A 20,411-nucleotide genomic window follows, 5' to 3' on the forward strand; every position below is an offset into this window, starting at 1 on the left:
ACCCAGAGGGTGATCGATACTCGCAGGAAAGGAGTCACCTAGGCGGACAACAGTACAGTTACCATCAACCTCAATCGTCAGTTCTAGCTCAATCATTCGACGTCTACGAATATATGAATCGAGGAGTGTGTAATTTTCGCAAGTGAAGTTTTCATTTAATTTATCATTTTTGAGAGAGAGAGGGATGAGGGAATGTTTACTGCCTATACTACTCGCTGTTATTGTTTTATCAACTCCAGGACAAGGCGACGTCGTATCGTCTGCCACGTAAGTTTAACGTGACACAATTTTAGTATCTCTGCGCAAGATTTGGAATTTTCATGTGCATAATTAATCGGAGAATCGGGGAAGAGGGAATTGTCAATTGAGGGGCGGAGGGAATAAATAAAATTATTATTTCTGGTCTTGTCAATAGCAGTTTTAATTCTGTTGTTATCTGAGCGAAAGAGATTAGCTGTCACGTGACAGGTGGGTCGGAAGATTCACGTGTTGTTCGGAAGGAATTAGTTGGGATGAAAATTGTTGTTTAGTACATAGAATCGCTGTGTCGAGAGAGATGAGTTTTTAATATTAACGAAGCCATCAATTACGAATGTTAAATCATCTCGATACAGAGGGATTTACCGAGGAAGTCCGAAGTCATATTGTTTTCGAAATTTCGTTAGCTGTGAAAAAATATGTCCGAGGTTTTTCCGGAGAATTAATGGCTCAACGGATGAATAAGTATTGAAAAATTATTTTTCATTAATTCAGGGTAAAAACATGGGCGTACAAACTCGGCTTCGAGCTGTCTCAGCTTGGAAAATACGTGATAAACGTGCAAAAATTCGAAGACAGCTACAGAACGGCCCAAGTTGTACCCAGAGATGGTAAAACACTTGTTCATGAAATTGCCAAGGACATCAAGGCCATGATGGAATCTAAAATGTCAGCAATTAGGGTGAGTATTCTTGAGATAATTGGAACAAATGAAGATCATCATTACACGGAAGAATATTCAGCAAATAATTCCTTCACCAGTGGAGTAAATAAATTTTCTCTCTAAATATTTATTTCCTTCAGAGAAGTCTCTATTTTCGCAAAATTAAATCTCCCAAAAATCGACTAGAATCGCCCCCCCCCCGGACCATAGCATGCTCATGATGTCCGTCTCATCGATCCCCAGAGAATAATGGACATCGCCGAGACAGTCGCCCTGGACGACGAGCAGCTGGACGTCAACTACACGTACACAAATGCAAAGAATGTCTCCCAGGAGCTCCACTACAGCGTCCACTTTGGAGGTGACGTGAACACATCGATGTCCTCGGTTCACGTTCCCACAAATGTCTACGATCGTGCACCAGCGGTGATCAAGGCGATAAAATGGTCAGCCCGTTTGGACGACACCTTCATCAACAACTACAAACATGATCCCTCGCTGTCTTGGCAGTACTTTGGCAGTGCAACTGGATTTATGCGTCAATTTCCAGCGACAATATGGAATCCCAAGCCAGTCGATCTGTTTGACTGTCGCACCAGGGGCTGGTACATCGAGGCAGCCAACAGCCCCAAGGACGTCCTGATCTTGGTGGACACCTCTGGAAGTATGACGGGTGTTCGCAAGGAGATAGCGAGACACGTCGTTAACAACATCCTGGACACACTCGGCAACAATGACTACGTCAACATCATCACGTTCTCCAACGAAACCAGGGAAGTGGTTCGATGCTTCAATGATACCCTCGTTCAAGCCAACCTGGGGAACATCCGAGAACTCAAGGACGCCATATCGGAATTATCGACAGAGCGAATAGCTGATTTTGAGATGGTTCTTGTGTACGCGTTTCAGCTCCTAGCGAGGTTCAGGAATGAGACCAGAGGAGCCATGTGCAACCAGGCGATCATGCTGATCACAGATGGAGTGCCGTATAATTATAAAGACATTTTTAGGGAGTACAATTGGGGTGGCAACTCAGAAGAGCCAGACAAGTATGATATGCCTGTCAGAGTATTCACGTATTTGATTGGGAGGGAGGTCACCGATGTCCGGGAGGTCCAGTGGATGGCCTGCGCCAACAGGGGATACTACGTTCATCTTTCGACGTTTGCTGAAGTCAGGGAACAGGTAAGTAATTTTTAATGATCAGTTTTTCATCGAGGGGAGGTGTAAAGCTCAAAATAAGCTCCGATGATTCATGAAGTTCGAGAGATATCAGAGTGAACAACTGAGTTCATAAATTGGAGGGATTTTGTGGAGTGGAGAGAAAGGAATCTCCTCGAAAAATTAAAAAGAAATTTCATTGAAATCGTCAGGTACTGAATTACGTTCCCGTGATGGCACGTCCACTTGTCCTCGGTAAACACGATCATCCGACAATTTGGACACCGGTTTACGCTGATATCACTGATCCCAAAATGGCAGATTGGCTGTGGGAACAGAAGGAGTGCGAGGATCAGAAAGAGCGAGTCCTCGAGTTTCGAAGAAACAGACGTTTGTATATGTCCAATCACCAGAGGGACAGGAAATTAATGCACAAACCCAAGAGACATCACAGTCATCACGATGAGATGCAGGAGTATCAATTGATGACATCTGTCAGTATGCCGGTGTATGATAGACGGGAGAACGCGGTAAGTGATGAGTAATTAATTGAGTATTGAAGTGGAAAACCGAAACAAAAATTATTCTTTCTACCAAAACCATAACAAAGATATAATTCCGTAAAACCATTTTTTTCTTTCATTTCTTCTCAATTTTTTAAATTCCAAAACCTTTTAAATCCAAAGTACGAAACACTTTTTTTTTGGGAGAATTTTTCTATTAAATTCCTTGGAAATTGTTATGAAATAGAAAGACATGTTTCAATCGATGTTACATCCAATTATTTCGTGTTTCCACTTCGATTATGATTCAATTAATAAAAGAACAATTGGAGAGTTGAAAAAAAATATCTAGGGAGTCAATGAAGCCAGAGATAGAGGATGAAATACTGAAGAAAGTTTATTTGTTTTTCTTGTAAGTTAACGTTTGTCCACAGAACATAACTGAGCAAGTGCTGATCAAGGAGGCGTACTGGGTGTCCCAGACACGAGAGGTTCGGTGTTAATAAACAAAGCCAATGAGATTAACGCAGATATCATTTTTTTACAGTGCATAGAGCTCCCTTGACACCCATTCAAAATTCTTGAATTCATAGATTTCATCAATTTTTTTTTTTCATTCGTTTCATTGACTAGTCTCTCCATTAGGTCTACGTCTGTCTGCTATTTTTTATGAGTTATTGAACGTTTCTGGACGTTATGAGTCTACGTCTGTCTGCTACTTTTTTTTATTAGTTCGTTGGACGTTTTATGGAAATTGAATTCTTGATTCAAGAATATCTCAAAAGCCTGTCGCCTCATCTGTCTATTCGCTCGTTACTGAGACGCGTAGAAGGGCATCGTCGCACTAGCCACATTCCAGCCAATATCCTTATTTCAAGAATTCACTATTTCTATGATACGTAGAATTTTCCTACGAGTATAATTGATTCCCTCGAGATAACATGTAGATAATGAAGGTCCTGCCCGCTGGATTGCCAAGAGAAAATAAAAGGAATGGTATCATACATGAATTCTTTAATAAAATTTAGCAGAATTAATGAATTTAAGGGTATTTATGTATAACCGTAATCAATTTCAATAAGCGAATTGAAATTATACATTAGAATTTTCTTTAGAAAGGGGATCCTCACGTTTGAAATTTTCTTTCGTAATAAAACGACTGAAAAAAATCTGAAAAATAATACAATCTTCATTCTATAACGAGAAAGATTACATTTTTTTCTCTTTTTTTTTTTCATTGCATCGATGTATGAAGAATTAATTTACGCTTTGCTAAAATGTGCTTTGCAGTTGTGCTGAGCAATGAATAATATTTTGTTAAATGGCTCCCCGAAAATCAGCTATTAAATTTTTCAGGTTTTTATCCGCTTGATAAAAAAAATATATAACAGTAAAAATAATTTCTAAAACTGTATTATTTTCAAAATTTATCATTCCACCCAAGCCATACGAAGATATCATCAACTGAACCAAATCGATTGAAATTAATATTTTACTGTTATGTGAATAACTATTGCTATGTTGTTTTCAATTATAAAATTGCGCAATGAAATAACAAAAAAATATATAAAAAGGATCTCCTTAATTATTTATTCAGTCGTTGCAATGCGAATAGCTAAAACGACTAGGATCTAGCGTCTGCCAAATATAAGGAGTTGAAAATTTTTCAAGTAGTTGAATTAGTTTTAAAAATTTGTACAAAGTATAAATTATTCATGATACTCTATGGTATTCTTTACATCTTTATTTTCATATGCTAGCTGAAATTTTATTTAGACAATTTATTCGTACTCTATAGTTAATTCAAATATCGAGGTAGCTGTGCTTTAATAGTTCAATTTTTGAAATTTTAATGTCGAATTTTTGGTAGTTATCATTCGGGGGTGTTTCAGACGAGAATTGCGGATTTACTTGGAGTTGCTGGAACTGATGTGCCTATTCAGGAGATACAGAAGCTCATGTTACCTTATAAGGTAGAATTAACATTCACCAATTTTTTTATCAATAATTTATTTATTGAAATAACGCAATTTCAAAGATTATTCACATTTTTCCCTTCCCTTTCAGTTGGGGGTGAATGGGTATGCCTTTATTGTTACTAATAACGGCTACATTCTTATTCATCCTGACCTGAGACCGGTTGTAAGTACAAATAAATTTTTTTTTCAATTTTATGCCCCAGGGATTATCTCATTTTGATTGCAAATAAAAAAATGGTTCATTTCATTCATCACGTTAAGTGTCAAAAGTCCAGGTAAATAATATGAATTTTCATCAGTTCCAGGGAATACTGAAACCCTCCTACAATTCCGTTGACATGGCAGAAGTTGAGCTCTTGGATCTCGATGGTCATCGTGACTTCGACCAGCATATTCTGCGGGTAAATTATTTCACACAAAAAAAATTCTCAGCGATGAAAAAACAACACCGTCTGATGAACTTGGTTATTACGATTAATTATGTCTATTTCCAGTTCCGAGACCAAGTTATCAATCAAGTGAACGGTAGCGTGACCCTCAACACGAAATATCATTATGATGATATGGTGAGTCGCTTTGCGCAATTTTTCTCAGAAGTCCAATAAAAATTGATGAATTAAACGTTAATTTGATTAATAGCAATTAAGATTTTATATCTAACTAACGAACAGGCGCTTCTTTCCCGGCGCGGAATTAACACATACTATTTTAACACACACGATTTATATTATTAAATTGGGACAATGTTGGGGTAATTGAACTTATTGATATTGATTCTTGAATTTTTAGAAAAGAGTTGGTCGGGTCAAAAGAAAATACGAGTGCACTGGAATCGAAAAAACGCCATTCACAGTTGTCGTGAGTTTGCCATTGTATGGCCGCGACAATTATGGTGTTCACGCCACCGAGGAACTTCACAGAGCCCACGTCAATGGTAAATTAATCAATAAGATAGTCAATAATTTTTTTTTTATCATACCCCTCTCGAATAATTATGGAATTCATCTGGGACAGGTAAAAATGCGACAGACTACTTTGCGGACAATAATTGGCTGGTTCATCCCGATTGGACGTATTGCAAGTGAGTTTATTATTATATTCACTAACTCCTTAAATTATCAAAATCCGTAACACTTAATTATCTCATCCTTCAATTTATTTTATTTGCTGCCGTACTTTGATTGAATAAACGATAATTATCTGAATTTCCCTCTTTAGATATCATTATAAGGACGAGCACAGGTTTGAGTCGCCTGAGAAATTGTTTTTACATTTTCTGGAACGTACTCGTCAGCCAGGATGGTTCTGGAGTGATAAAAAATTACCCTTCCAGCCACCCGAGTTGTCTGTCACTAATACAGGAAATAGCGGATCTCATTGTAAGTTTCAAAATGATTTATTCATTCACTGAACCAAAAAATAAGTGAATAAACAAAATATTCATTTGTATAGTAAGGAAATAGGTTTGAGGAAGAAACGAAATACTTTTAATTTAATTCAATACTCATAATTTTATCTGATTTTCTTTCCAGCAAGTTCATCCTCATCCGGTAAGGACTCATTCTACTGCGATCGTCATCTATTCCAAAGTCTCGTACACGATGCAAAGGTAACCGGGTGGTTTGCAAACATCAACACCACACGCGAGGAGAAAGGGTGAGAAAAATGAAAACACCACCAAAGCACACACGTCACAACTCGCGTTTGTAACTCAACAAAAATCAAAAATCAAATGAAACACAGAATGAATGAATTTGCCTGTTCCGTTGATTGTTTTACACAAGTGTGCAGAGTTAGACACTAGTTTGTCACCTTAGAAATTTGAAATAACAACCGATACCTAGACCGCGTGAATGTGTAATGAATTAACTGCACTGCATTTAATCACCCACTGTGTGCAGTTTTTTTTTATTAGTGACTACACCTGTTTCCTTCTTACTAATGTTTAACCACTTTGACGCCATGCAGACCTTTAGCTAGGCTGATGAATCGCCTGCCCAGGTAACGCCTTCACATCGCACCTTAATTTTTGATTTATTGAAAAATACATGAGTTTCCCTTCATCTCCCTCCCACCACGTCATTCACTCCTAACTATACCTCACCAAATTACCACCCCATTCTCATCCCCCTTCTTCCTCATCCCCCAAAACTCATTCTCCAAACAAAATTTTCATTTCACTATTTATGATGCACATTATACACAAAAGCTTCTCGATGTTATCAACACCAAATATCGGTGGCTGCCATTTTGTTCACAGATTAACCACAACGACCCAAGTGAATGATGAGGCATAACCATCGACGCTGAATATCTTCTAAAAAACAAGCCACAAAAACTTATTCCCCCAGCCCTTGAAATTTCACCCGATCATTACCTCGAATAATTGAATTTCATTAATTCTTTCGTAGGAAAGAGTTTCAACATCGCTTTGAATTGGTTCTCGCCTTCATGGCAACCCACAGCGGTCTGACAAGGTGGCAGGATCTCGCCCAGGACGACACTGGTGATCCAATGCTACCTGACGAGCACTTCAGCAGAATATACCCCAGAGCGATAGATGAAATATGGTACAAGCGAGCTGTTGAACAGCATTACGTTCAGCCAGACAGTTTCGTCTTCTCGATTCCACCTGATGAAATCACGGATGACTCGACCCTGGTGACAGCCAGTCGTGCCATATTCACAGGTGGGTTGAATGGGGTGATGAAGGGGGGAAAGGATTGAGGTGGGATTTAATTGTGGTGGAAAATTCCAGGAAATAATGTGAAGGGCAAAGCTCCAGCGGCAGTCGTGGGCTTTCAGTTCAAGCACACGGCCCTCCAATCCATCTTCCAGAACATCACGTTCAACTGCGATGGAGTACCCAACTGCAATCATCACTGCAATGACTCGTCCCTTGGGTGCTACCTCATCGACAACAATGCCTTCATTCTAGCTTCCTCGGAAGAAGCTGATGCTGGACGATTCTTCGGAGAGGTCAGGGGACGGGTTCTTATGGATATGGTGAACGAGGGCATCTACGAGAAGATCACAATCTACGATTATCAGGGGGTGTGTTTTATGTCTCGGCAGACGGCGAATGATGGGAGTGTCCTGCTGACACCCTGGGTGATCCTCAGGAGGACTCTTTCCTGGTTATTTGCTCGGGTAAGGGTGTTCTCATGAGGGCTTTTAGTTAATAAAAATGTAGACAAGACTGAAAGCGAGTAAGGGAAACCATAAATACTAGATGATGCCGATTGTTGTAAAAGAAACTTTGTGATTCCAGATCGTCTACACATGGACGACCTTCGGCCTCTGGTCCTCAGAGCATGCCTTCGCCCAAGAATTCGATCACGACGATCACTTCGAGACTGACGACAAGATGCCACCAGAAGGCAGCAAGCCACCTCCCTTCGATCCTCGAGTAATCATCAATCGAACGAAACCGACTCCCTGCGACCAACAGGTCGACCTCTACCTCCTTCGGAATTCATCGAGCAATGTCTACGACATCAGCTTCAATTCCAGTAAAGGGTGTGACAGGCCCTACGTTGTCCAACCCGTGGACTTCAGCAATATGCTTCTGGTTGTCGTTTACATCGACTGTCCTGGCACAGCTGACTTCAAGGTCACAGTCATACCTGAGGAGATTAGTTATCCTAATGCATCTTTGGCATGCCAGAAGGCGGGTGATGGCCTCAAGAGAAGAAGACCCAGCTCCTGCATCAGAAGCCATCCCAGAGAGAGTGAAATCAAGGACAGATGTGGCAGGGCCACAAGTGTCAAAATCAATTCAGCCCTTTTTCTACTCATTGCTTTGTCCATACTCATGGAAATTCGTAATTAATTTTATTATTATGGCTTATTCCAGGGGATTGTTGCATCAACGACTGATAATACAGTACGATATGTTCCGAGCTGATGTCAAAATGATTAATCATTGTTTATCTTCCATTGTTCTGATATGAGAGTGGTTGAACATTGATTATGGTGCATCACTCGTGTACAGTGAGTGTATGATAATTTTAGAAATGAGTTAATCGATCGATGATCGATTTATACTCTGATATTTTAATTTTTTGATTCTCAAGCTGATTCGCTATTTTGAGATAACATGGTGGAGTTTCAAAAAAAAAAAAATCAGATATCTGAAGTAATCGAAAATCTGAGAATAATGGACCACTGCATGAAATATATAATTACGGAAATTATGTACAGGATTTAAAATCTGATATCGATAGGAGAATTCTACTCAATCTTTATTCATTTGTATATTCATTATCTGTACGTCATTTTAATTGATAATCGGTACGAGATTCAACTAGATTCAATCGATTATTATCGAAAATCTTAGATAGGGTTTCATAGCTACTATTTGGAGATTATAGTGTTCATTATTATGTTATCACGTTCATTATTTCGCTTTGTACATTCATCTGTTTAATATACACTGTTATAATCGAGTAAAATTAATTAACGTTAATTTTGTAAATTGATGTAAGATAATAATGGGATAATGAAGTGTAAGATTGTGTGCCTTTCGTTGAATTGTATGGCACGCGGTTATAAATTAAAATCTTGTTGTATGTTTTTCAAATAAATTATGGAATCCTACTGTTCCAAATTGGTTTGATGCTCATCAGTGATTGACCTCACATATTACTCTGTCGAATTACTCCTAATTTTGTGTCAAAATTGTGTTCATGTTTTGATTATTTCTCAGTCGGTAAATTATGGTTGGCCGACTAAGTCCGATAGATCGAATGACGCGGGTTCTAGCAGTCACGCATAGAAGCCGCTGCTTACATTATTTATTTAAAAATTAATGAGACACTAACAAAACATTTTAAGTGCAGTACAAAGGAGTACAAACTTAGTACAAGCAACAGAATTAATTCATTTAGGGAAAAGCAATACTCGGTTGGTTATCCACATTGAAACTAAGTAGCGGCCTCTGTGTCCCGCCGGCGCCCTTCCACCTGCTTTTCGTGTCCACCAATTGGTGAATTTGTGTTTTGTGTTGAATTTCGAGTGAAGTACAACACCGGCTCATTATTTTAATGATTTTTATCTTAAAAAATCAAATAAAAACTGTCAGATCCATGAAATTTTCTTCAGAACTTTCATTTTATTTTAAATTATGAACTTGAAAGTGTGAAGAGATATTTATTTATAATTGCGAAAAGACTGGAGACTTGAACGGTAAGAACCTAACCTCAATCAAGTGATAAGTGATAGGAGACTGGATATAGAATTTAATTTTTTTATTCGTGTGATAAACATGTGTCACTCGAAATTATAAAAATTATTTTCTTCAGTTCGAGTGAAAATAAATAATTTATACATAATAAAAATCTTTAAAAATTGGATAACAATCCTTGTTTGAAAAGAAGGGAGGATCAGGAAGAACAGAACGTCTTCAATCTTCGATAACTTGGGATCGATAAAGACATATTCTCCGACTTTTTTGTGGTTTTGAAGTTCTATTCTTCAACTTTGGAATAAAAAAAAATCATTTGATTTTTCTCAGCGATTTCCACGTTATTAATAAAAATCTACAGCTTCACCCCGCTAATCAATTCTTGACTAAAAATTTCAGTTAATAATCATGGGGAGCAAAAGAAAGCCAGTAGACACCCAGGTACCCGCCGAGGAGAGTGACCTCCTCTCGATAAAACCCCTGGGTGCAGGTCAGGAAGTAGGCAGATCCTGCATAATGCTGGAATTCAAGGGAAAAAAAATAATGCTGGACTGTGGTATCCACCCAGGTCTATCTGGAATGGATGCCCTCCCATTCGTCGATCTTGTGGAAGCCGACGAGATCGATCTCCTCCTCATATCCCACTTCCATCTCGATCACTGTGGAGCTCTCCCGTGGTTCCTCCAGAAGACGAGTTTCAAAGGGCGATGCTTCATGACCCACGCTACCAAAGCAATCTACCGCTGGCTTCTCTCTGACTACATCAAGGTCTCCAACATCGCTACAGAACAGATGCTTTACACTGAGTCTGATCTTGAGGCCAGTATGGACAAAATAGAGACAATTAATTTTCACGAGGAGAAGGACGTCTTCGGGATTAAATTCTGGGCATACAACGCTGGACACGTACTAGGAGCTGCCATGTTCATGATTGAAATTGCAGGTGTCAAGATCCTCTACACAGGTGACTTCAGCCGGCAAGAGGATCGCCATCTAATGGCTGCCGAGATTCCAAATGTCCACCCAGACGTCTTGATAACCGAATCTACGTATGGCACACACATTCACGAGAAACGAGAGGATCGTGAACGAAGATTTACGAATCTCGTTCACGAGATAGTGAATCGTGGTGGCAGATGTTTGATCCCAGTATTCGCTCTAGGTCGAGCCCAGGAGCTTCTGCTGATCCTCGATGAGTACTGGAGTCAACATCCAGAGCTTCACGAGATTCCGATCTACTACGCCTCCTCGTTGGCAAAAAAATGTATGGCTGTCTACCAGACGTATGTCAACGCAATGAACGATAAAATCAGAAGACAAATAGCAATAAACAATCCCTTCGTCTTCAAGCACATATCCAATCTAAAGGGAATCGATCATTTTGATGATATTGGACCCTGTGTTGTGATGGCATCACCGGGAATGATGCAGAGTGGATTATCTCGTGAGTTGTTCGAGTCCTGGTGTACAGATGCGAAAAATGGAGTTATAATCGCTGGCTACTGTGTTGAGGGCACCCTAGCCAAGACTATTCTCTCGGAGCCCGAGGAAATAGCGACGATGAGTGGCCAGAAACTCCCTCTGAAGATGTCCGTTGACTACATATCCTTCTCAGCGCATACTGACTATCAGCAGACATCAGAGTTCATTAGAATTCTCAAACCACCTCATGTCGTACTCGTTCATGGCGAGCAGAACGAAATGGGGAGACTGAAGGCTGCGTTGCAGAGGGAGTATCAGGATGATCCTAGTACAACAATGGAGATTCACAATCCAAGGAATACAGTTGCTGTTGAGCTGTATTTCAGAGGTGAGAAAACTGCTAAAGTTATGGGAACACTTGCAATGGAGACTTCGAAACCTGGAGAAATTCTCTCTGGTGTTCTTGTGAAGAGGAATTTTAATCATCATAAATTAGCACCATCTGATTTGTCAAAGTATACGGATATGACCACGAGCCATGTTGTCCAGAGACAGAGTATGTATTTTAACTCGTCGTTGCCAGTGCTGAAGCATCTTCTGGGACAAATTGCTGGGAATTTGGAGTATGTGGATGATAAGAAGATCAGACTTTTTAAGAATGTTGATGTGACGATTGACGGGAAAATCGTGACGATGGAGTGGATTGCTACTCCGGTGAATGATATGTATGCGGATTCTGTTTTTACTGCTCTACTGCAGGCAGAGCTGATGGAGAATCCTCCGAAGACACTGCCACCACCGTCGAAGATGGATAGAATGCATTTCAAGACTTGTTTGATTGAGATGCTCCAGGAGATGTTCGGGGAGGACTCGGTGCCCAAGATTTTTAAGGGAGAACAGCTTTATGTGACTGTTGATGGGAAAAAGGCGCATATTGATCTGATGGGGCTCGAGGTTGTCTGTCAGGAGGATGAGGTCTTTCAGCAAATCGTGCAGACTGCGGTTTCCAAATTACATCAGTCACTTGCTTCTCCTTGTGAGACTATTTGAAGGGAGAGGGTGCACATCTGAGGGGTAGAGGGAAGTTGGGACGATGGGGTGAAGATTGTTGATACGTTTTTTAATAAATACCGGATAAGGTTGATACATTGTAGATTTAAGGTGTATAATTGTATGGGTTAGTAAAAGGATGAGGAGTTTGGAATAATTTGAATTTCGTTGTCTTGGGGATTGCAAGACGATTGCGAATGCTGATGACTCGCCCGGAATTCACCGGCTGCAGGTCCATTTTATCAGCGATTAGAGGACGGAGACGAGGTTCATCTGTAAATTGGTGAGCTAGGAATTTTTTTATGTAAAAAAGCGGTGGAAAATTAGGTTTGAGATTTTTTTTTTGTTGATAGAATTTTTGAAAGTGTTCATAGAGGTAATTGTCAATGAAATCTTTTTAATTTCAATTTATTTATAAAATATAAGTACATATTTATTACCAGTTTTCATTTTTGGGATTTGTGTTATCGGAATAATTAATTTTTTTAGATCAAAATTGACATCAAAACGTTTTTCAGAAAAAAAATTCGCGTTTTTCTACCTTTGAACTCATTTGTTGATATTTTAGTTGCTACTCAGCATTCAAGAGGTCGTCTCACCTGTTTTGTTTGAACTTAAAAAAAGAATATCGGCTGCTTTCTAAATAAGAATACTTGTAAGTCATCTTAAACAGCTGTTTCTCTCGATAATGTGTAAAAGTAACTAGAATCAATGAAAAATAATTTCCCCAAGGTTATCAATCAACCTATCGACCTCACTAAATACCATTGTCTTTCGGGATTAAACCACAGTGAATGTGATACTGAATATGACCTCTGGTCTCTCGATGCTAAATATCATCGAACGTTCTTACTGATAATCACCGTTGTGCTTATTTCAATGTGAAACGTTCGCATAATTAGGACAATTTGTCGTACGATATTTTGGATAATTCATCGACATCAATCGAGTAGTTCAAGTGTTGAAGTATGAGTTTTCTGAGTGGAGAACCTCTGATTGATAATACCACTGAGTTGACAGAGGAAAATCCGCCTCAGAGGGCTTCCAACAATGCAGGTAACTAGCGAATCAATAATTGTGATTAACAAATAGATTTAAAAACAATTAAATTTCATCCCTCAATATCTTTTGTTTACTTTAAACTTTATCTCAAGAGATGATTTAGAGAAGAGTTGGGTGGAAATTTTTTACAGGAAATTGCCCCAGATACAGAACATGTTATTAATATTTTCCACTGAGGCAATCAGTACGGTGATAACGAAGAATTTGTTACGAATATCAAGTGATTGAATTATTTTTGGCAATTTAATTCATTTAATAAGATGACGCTACGAAAGAGGGAGAGGGATGTTTTGATTTTATCTTCAGTATAATCCACACTAAACAATTATTTTCTCAATTTATTCCAAATTGTCTCAGGAGCCGGAATCTTGGGAACTATTTTCCTGATTGTGAACGCAACACTTGGTGCAGGTTTACTAAATTTCCCCCTGGCATTTGATAAATCCGGGGGTGCAGCATCGTCTATCATCATCCAAGCAATTCTTCTAGTCTTCATAATAGCATCCTTGATAATCCTCGCAGCATGCAGCGACATAACAAAGACTAATTCAATGCAAGACACTTTGGCCGGCCTGTGCGGACCAAAAGCTCTCGTTATATGCGGTGTCTGTGTCACGATATACGCGTTTGGATGTTGCTTGACATTTGTCATCATCATTGGAGATCAGTTCGATAGAGTTCTAGCTACTTTCTACGGAATGGACTACTGTCACCACTGGTAATGAAGTCTAACTTTAATTTACGTTACGCCTCGATTTTTCCTTATTCCCTCATGAAATATGACATCACTCAGTGATGTCCTTTGTTACATCCTCGCTGTCTACATTTTATCGTGAACTGTTTGCCTGTTCCCTCAACACTTTCTTTCAGATTCACAGATTTCGTAAATTTCTGTGACGATTTTACGTTCGATGTTCGAAGGTTTTTATCGAGGAACTTCATCACAACCATCAGTTGCATAATATTCATTCTCCCCTTGTGTTTCTTCAAACGTCTGGACGTCCTCAGCTATACCAGTAGCATTGGATGCATCACGATTATTTATGTAGCCTGGGTAGTGATTTACGAGGGCATGAGGACAATAGATTATCCGAAACCCACTCAAGTTTGGCCGAAGGATGCAACTCAAGCACTTCAGATAATTCCCATCATCTGTTTTGCTTATCAAGTTAAGTCACTTGTATTAATGCCCTCAAATACTGAATTACCTGAAGGGAAGGGGTAAAATGGTACGGCTTTTATTTTATTTTTCACTTCCACTTTTATGCTTGGACATTAAAGAAATATTTGTCCCCAAGAAGTTATTGAATCCTCTGATCAATATTTTGTAAAATGATAGACAAATTTACATAAATTTGCTCGAAGTTAACAAAAAAAACTCTTTACAATAAAAAGGAAAACCAAAATTCACTCATCGCCCAAATGAACCCTTAACAGCATTCAGATGACTTTAATTTAAAAAAAAAATCACTCAGCCATTCTTAAAATATTCTCGAGTGACTTCTCCATGAACTTTCAGAGTCACATGACAGCGATTCCGACCTACGCCTGCATGAAGGACAGAAATATCGACAAGTTCACCATTAGTGCAACCATCAGTATGTTAATCTGCTGCGGGGCTTACACATTAGTCGGTATCATCGGCTACCACACGTTTGGAACTGGACATGTACCCAGTGATATTCTCCAGGGATACACAGATAAGAGTGTCACCCTGGCAGTGGCAATAATAGCCCTGGCATTCAAGAACTTCACGACATACCCAATAGTCCTCTTCTGCGGTAGAAACTCCCTTTTGGGATTATTTTCCCCCGATATCGAGGCGAATCCAACAGTTCGAATGATCGTGACTCTCCTATGGTTCGTGGCGTCGCTGGTGATAGCCATTTTCGTTCCCGACATATCTCCAGTGATAAATTTCCTCGGGACCCTTTCAGCGATATTCATCTTCATCTGCCCTGGAATCTGCCTCGTGCAGAGTGTCTTGAAGAGAGACCCCTCCCTGTACCTGAATAAAAATCGTTTCTTCATGCTCTTCGCCCTCCTAACGACCGCTCTAGGAGGATTTGCAGCAGGATTTGTATTCGTTCAAGCTCTCGAGGACTTCAGGAAACCCGAGAAGGCACTAGTCAGTGGATTGAGAAGGGACCTGGGAGCTAGTCTCTGCGTCTAACTGCCTCTATTTTTACGGAAGAAATACTGAAACCTTCAAAATACTCAAAAAAACAATTTTATTCATCACATATTTTGCTGGATATTCTCAAAATCAACAATAAATTTAAACTTTTTATACTTCAATAAGTCATAATTCACGTATTCTTCCGTCTTTCATTTATCAGTCTCCCTATCCTTTGGTATCATGAGGAGTTCGATGACGATCTCACGAGACTAGAACTAAAATCATGAATCAATGTTTGATCCAAATCATAGACTTGGGTTATTGTGGTCTTGCAAAAAAAGCACTCGCGGCTGTTCAGCAGATGTCGATCGATGCAGACTCTGCAAGACTTATGATTACAAGGTTTGAATGTAGCTCCGTTTGGATAAGCATAGCAAATAATACAGGTGTCATCGTCATCGCTGACCAAACGATTGTCCGGTAGCAATACCCTCTTGGACTCAAGATACTTCAGCATTCTCTTCACCCGTTCAATTTCCTCGGACGTCACATCGTTCCTGTAGGAGCTCAACGAAAATGTCTTGACGGGTTTGTCCAATTTTCCACTCTTAGGTACGTCCTCACCAAGCACAAAATGCAACGAGGTCATCTGAAAGCTGGGTTCCGTCAGCAAAGCCTTGGTGACCCTCGGAATGTCATTGGACTCCCCAGCCCTCTTCATATCGTCCTTCAGCAATGCCAGGAGAATGCCCGTGACAGCAGCCAAAATGGGAAAATGATCGATGGTCTCCAAATCCGGAATGTCCAGTAAAACCACGTGCTGGAAGCAGCTGGTCTGCGAACTGACCCTATTCAATATCTGACAGAGTAGTTGACACAATCTGGCGAGGAGGTTCTCACTAGCAGTCTGTGAATTATCACTGAATATGGTGGGAGCAACTGTCGCTATCATCTCAATGACCCTCAGCAGAGAAATAGCAAGATCAAAGCAGGTTGCACAGATCTTGAGCTGTCTAGACTCGATAAATACTCTTTCCGGTCTCGACGAGACATTGTGAATCTCCTGGACCATACTTATAAACTCCGAGAATGCCCAGTTCATCTGATTCAACAGAGAATTAAGAAATTGAGTGGTTGCTTTGGTGTTTTCAAGAAGAATATCCCTGACATGCATCTGATACATGACCGAAGGACACGGTTTGATTGGCTGCGAGATGGACTCCTGTTGCAACATCTTTGGTCCAATTTTTCTAGCAAGATGTGGACTCTTCTCGTACCTAAAAGCAAACCCATGCCCCTGCCAAAATCTCACGAGGACCCAGTTGGACTGCGCCCAGGCACGATTTTCATAAGGTCTGAGGACATTTGTCACGAATTTTATTCGCGACTCCTTCGGTATCTCCTCGAGTGCCTTCAACGTGAGGGAGTTAGAGGTAAACCCAGCCAGAGTGAGAATGAGAGTGTCTTTGGCAATTGCGTGGACAATTCGAGAATCCAAGAAATGATCGCAGAGAAACTGAGCAATTTCCCGGAGCATTGTCTCGTAGCCCCTGATGTTCTCAATAGGCGCTGTTGGATGAAGATGATTCTTGAGACCGATACTGAGATCAGCCAGGGCCTCCAGGTAAAAATCCGGAACAAATCTGAACATATTCCCTTCGACACTCGCCTTGTTCAGAGTTAAAATAACGACCTTGAGGAGCCAAGCGAGTTGGGATTGTTTTTCGGGAGAATACACAGCTGCTCTGACCCACGCCATGTGTCTGGCTTGTTCGGAGAGTTTTGTATTGAAGACACCTATAGTCCTGAGGAGCTCCTGCTGGACGGCGTAGGTGTCAGGATCCTTCGATTTCTTGAGGCTCTCGAGTCTGGCTTTAACATCAGACATCGCTGAGACATATTCGTTCATACTGTCACGTAGATTGGCAACTTTAGCGATCTGTTTCTTGGCAGCTGCATGATAGAACAATATAACGTTCTCCAGGAGTTCTAGAAGGGAGATAGCAGCGTCAGCTGAGCCAGCCTGAAGAGGCTTCTCCTCCCGGACGAAGGTAGGGTACCCCAGAATGATGGGTGATTCACCAGCGGTCGATGTGTTGATATTGAGCATTCGAGTCGTCGTGGGAATCACCACAGACATCTCCCCCATTCTCCCAGGTCCTCCCATGAAGTTATTCACCTCCTGGGTCTGCTCCATCGACAGAATTACCTCGTGATCCGGCCCCAGGTGATGAATCAACTCATTCTTATATGTTTTGTTGAGGTAAGACAGCACTCCACCGAGTCTATCCATGTCGGAATAGTTGATTGACGAGTCATAGAAGACCCTGCAGGGCACAAAAATCGGGGAAGTCCCGACTTCCCTCTCCCAGAGAATTCTGAAAGCCACTAGAAGCCGATGGAAGCAGCAGACTGTGATCTGGAGAGGAGTTCTGCTCGATATCAAGTTCTCTTGTACGAATCGCCTGAACTTCTTCAGAAAAATTGTTCTTGAGGATGATGTCGTGGGTGTGCCATCGCTGTTATCGAGGAAAGTAATTAACAGGTCGACCTGAAGGGCTTCGACCTCAGCGATTGCTGATTTTATTCTCTCACATGCGTCACTGTAGCTCTGCTTATTGATCTCGACTGAGTGATCCGGGGGACTTGTCTCCCACCAGGTCTTCTGGATTATGTCGACAAGTCCACCTTCATCTAGAGGTTTCACGTGGATGAAATTGGCAAAGCGAACGCGATCGAATAAGACGTTCTGCAGGAGATATTGTCTTGTCTTTGTATGACGACAGAGGTTCGTCAGGAGACGAAGACTTCTGCATTGATCAGGGTAATCTAGCCTCAGTGACACGTGGCGGAAGGCCGAGAGAAGATAGATAACACTGTTCTCGAGACAAGCTTTGATTTCATGCTTCTCGAGGAATGTCCAGAGTAGATCCATACAAAGAATCAATTTATCTGGGAGTTCCTGGGCTAGGGCTTGGATGAAGGGAAGGAAAATAGCTTCGACGATGTAAGGAACTGATAGCAGAGGTGCTAAATGATGGAGAATGGACCTGGAGATGCACATGAGGTGCGTCCTCAGGGGCATTGAGTCACTACCGGAGGTTCTGCTCTCCCTTCTATCGAGAATTATTTGGTCAATTAGACGTTCGAACCAGGAGAATATCAGGTGGGCTCGTTTTAATTGAGCCAACGGTGACGCCTGGAGGGTCTGGTACCCGCTGATGGGGTACCTAAAGGGAGTGGACCCAAAATTAGCTGTGAGATTCTCAGTGAAAGCTAGAGAAACTGTTGGAAAATACGCGATTCCACTTCCTGTGGTTATACCATCGAAGGCTGTGCCCAGGGATCTTCCATTCCTGTGGAAGTCGATCTTGCCGTTGTCCAGGTCAATCGCACAACCAATTATGTCTCCTGATAACCAAGGCTCACCGTATTTGTAAGTGGAGACGTTCCACTTGCGGACCCGGTTACCGTCGTATGAGTAGGAGTTGATGGTGTCACCAACTCCACTCTCTTGACTGAATTTACATTGCGCTGTGCCCCAGCCTATTTGCATGACCCCTTTGGAGCCCAGTTGGAGTTCGTACATCCATTTACCGGAGTAGAAGCCAGTGTTTGCGCGGAGGGTGCTGAAGTTACTCTGAGAGTTGACGCTTAGACGATCTGGGGTTACTATTACTAGGCCATGGTGGGTTGATACGTCGAAACAGACGAGTTTTGGACCCAGACGGCCCGGCCGGGCGTCCTCGGGGGGGTCGTCGGGGGCGACGGTTGCAAGGGCGGATTTTATGAAGTCGGAGGCCGAGGGGAGAGCCGATCTGGAGAATTTCGGAAAACGCAAGTTGTCGAATTTCAAATATTTTCTAAACTAATGAATCAAGTTGAATATTTTTTTTTAGTTTTGAAAGATTTGAGATGATCTTGAAAACGAGACCAAATATTCTAAATTTCACTGTGCCAATAACGAGGTGATTGCAAAAGAAAATTATATTCTTCGATAGGCTACTGGAGAAGTCAAGTCTATTCTGTAATTTTTTATGAACATCTTCGAATCTGTGTGATATAAAAACTTTTGTCCAGACGATTTTTGTTACTGAAAAAATTTACTATAAGACAAACAAAAATTGCTCCATCTCCATGAGATTCTGCGATATTTATCAAACAATAATCAACGACTTTAATTACTTCTTCATTGTACCTCGATTACTCATAAACAATTACGTAAACACTTTGATAAATTCTTCATTTTACCTCGAAAAGGACTCGGAGAGGACTCCAGCACCGAATATCGATGCTAACACGTCACTGGGCTGCATCCTCAAGGCTCAAGGCAGTTCCAAAGACATTTTACATGGAATCCAGGAGGATAAACAACAGTCATCAACATCTTGTCGGAACCAGAGAACCAGAAGAGAAAAAGAATTTATATTCCACTCCAAACGTCATTTTATTTTTTGTTTTTACATGGAGAGGTGTTTACCTGTCACTTAATTGCAGGTTATGATCGGTAGAAATTAACAATCGCTAGCTTCCAACGTTCGAAGGATTTTTTTCCAAATTTGTGGGAAGTCACATTGTCAGGCAGGATCAGCCACTTTTATGCTTTCCTTTTGGTGCAGCTGATCGAGGGCTGGGAATCCTCGAGGAAAAATGGACCCCGTTGGGATGGGTCGGCACCCAGTTTGTCGACTAACAGCGCTATGGGGTGGATTTGGGGGTGAATTCACCGCGAATTCGGTGAACTGTTTGAAGTACTGAAGAATTCACAAAGAACACACAAAGAAGTGAAGCTTCCCCTAGAGGAAAAACTCCAGTAAAAGGCCCAGAACGACGAAAGTACTGCAGGTAAGTTATTGAAGATCTTGGAGAATTTTAGAAACGCAACTGTGACAACATTTTTTTGCACATGAAAATGTTTATTGTGCAGTCAATAAGATAAGCTTCAATGAGATAAGAGGCTAGATTTAAATAACTTCCTACTAATCTCGTTCTCGTGCCTCATTCGTGA

The 20,411-nt window shown here is 40.8% G+C and overlaps 4 protein-coding genes across 9 annotated transcripts; 3 read left to right on the top strand and 1 right to left on the bottom strand.

Annotated features, from left to right (window-relative positions):
• The first annotated feature begins 26 nt into the window (after positions 1 to 26).
• Positions 27 to 9,168, top strand: Stj (straightjacket). 5 transcript variants are annotated; one of them, XM_064125934.1, is made up of 17 exons: positions 27 to 267; positions 754 to 940; positions 1,166 to 2,107; positions 2,296 to 2,613; positions 3,021 to 3,077; positions 4,479 to 4,559; positions 4,654 to 4,728; positions 4,865 to 4,966; positions 5,060 to 5,131; positions 5,355 to 5,499; positions 5,580 to 5,646; positions 5,784 to 5,944; positions 6,098 to 6,221; positions 6,534 to 6,566; positions 6,977 to 7,254; positions 7,324 to 7,715; positions 7,837 to 9,168. In XM_064125934.1, exons 1-17 carry the CDS (start codon positions 185 to 187, stop codon positions 8,395 to 8,397), a joined length of 3,678 nt encoding a protein of 1,225 aa, XP_063982004.1. In that variant the 5' UTR covers positions 27 to 184; the 3' UTR covers positions 8,398 to 9,168. The 5 variants fall into 5 exon arrangements, with proteins under 5 accessions (XP_063982004.1, XP_063982005.1, XP_063982006.1 ...); XM_064125935.1 differs by having other exon boundaries at positions 5,595 to 5,646; XM_064125936.1 differs by lacking the exon at positions 6,534 to 6,566.
• Positions 9,169 to 9,428: 260 nt separating this feature from the next.
• On the top strand, positions 9,429 to 12,325 carry Cpsf73 (Cleavage and polyadenylation specificity factor 73). The gene is made up of 2 exons (XM_064125958.1): positions 9,429 to 9,752; positions 10,150 to 12,325. Exon 2 carries the CDS (start codon positions 10,159 to 10,161, stop codon positions 12,220 to 12,222), a length of 2,064 nt encoding a protein of 687 aa, XP_063982028.1. The 5' UTR covers positions 9,429 to 9,752; positions 10,150 to 10,158; the 3' UTR covers positions 12,223 to 12,325.
• A 148-nt stretch (positions 12,326 to 12,473) lies between these two features.
• LOC135165039 (sodium-coupled neutral amino acid transporter 7-like) lies at positions 12,474 to 15,592 on the top strand. The gene is made up of 4 exons (XM_064125960.1): positions 12,474 to 13,278; positions 13,642 to 14,002; positions 14,206 to 14,452; positions 14,804 to 15,592. Exons 1-4 carry the CDS (start codon positions 13,191 to 13,193, stop codon positions 15,455 to 15,457), a joined length of 1,350 nt encoding a protein of 449 aa, XP_063982030.1. The 5' UTR covers positions 12,474 to 13,190; the 3' UTR covers positions 15,458 to 15,592.
• Positions 15,499 to 20,312, bottom strand: LOC135165033 (E3 ubiquitin-protein ligase RNF123). Of its 2 annotated transcripts, none has more exons than XM_064125939.1 (3): positions 19,884 to 20,312; positions 19,655 to 19,790; positions 15,499 to 19,221 (listed from the first exon to the last, which is right to left on the bottom strand). In XM_064125939.1, exons 2-3 carry the CDS (start codon positions 19,717 to 19,719, stop codon positions 15,642 to 15,644), a joined length of 3,645 nt encoding a protein of 1,214 aa, XP_063982009.1. In that variant the 5' UTR covers positions 19,720 to 19,790; positions 19,884 to 20,312; the 3' UTR covers positions 15,499 to 15,641. The 2 variants fall into 2 exon arrangements, with proteins under 2 accessions (XP_063982009.1, XP_063982010.1); XM_064125940.1 differs by having other exon boundaries at positions 19,655 to 19,749; positions 19,879 to 20,312.
• Positions 20,313 to 20,411: the final 99 nt, after the last annotated feature.

Source organism: Diachasmimorpha longicaudata, chromosome 8 (genome assembly GCF_034640455.1).
Source record: "Diachasmimorpha longicaudata isolate KC_UGA_2023 chromosome 8, iyDiaLong2, whole genome shotgun sequence".
In the NCBI taxonomy this organism is placed as follows: domain Eukaryota; kingdom Metazoa; phylum Arthropoda; class Insecta; order Hymenoptera; family Braconidae; genus Diachasmimorpha; species Diachasmimorpha longicaudata.

Coding starts and splice junctions, on each gene's coding strand:
- Stj (XM_064125934.1), top strand. CDS start 185: ATGAGGGAATGTTTACTGCCTATACTACTCGCTGTTATTGTTTTATCA. Junction 941..1,165: donor CTAAAATGTCAGCAATTAGG/GTGAGTATTCTT, acceptor ATCGATCCCCAG/AGAATAATGGACATCGCCGA. Junction 2,108..2,295: donor TTGCTGAAGTCAGGGAACAG/GTAAGTAATTTT, acceptor TGAAATCGTCAG/GTACTGAATTACGTTCCCGT.
- Cpsf73 (XM_064125958.1), top strand. CDS start 10,159: ATGGGGAGCAAAAGAAAGCCAGTAGACACCCAGGTACCCGCCGAGGAG.
- LOC135165039 (XM_064125960.1), top strand. CDS start 13,191: ATGAGTTTTCTGAGTGGAGAACCTCTGATTGATAATACCACTGAGTTG. Junction 13,279..13,641: donor GAGGGCTTCCAACAATGCAG/GTAACTAGCGAA, acceptor AAATTGTCTCAG/GAGCCGGAATCTTGGGAACT. Junction 14,453..14,803: donor TCATCTGTTTTGCTTATCAA/GTTAAGTCACTT, acceptor ATGAACTTTCAG/AGTCACATGACAGCGATTCC.
- LOC135165033 (XM_064125939.1), bottom strand. CDS start 19,719: ATGCAGCCCAGTGACGTGTTAGCATCGATATTCGGTGCTGGAGTCCTC. Junction 19,222..19,654: donor CTCTCCGAGTCCTTTTCGAG/GTAAAATGAAGA, acceptor GAAATTCTCCAG/ATCGGCTCTCCCCTCGGCCT.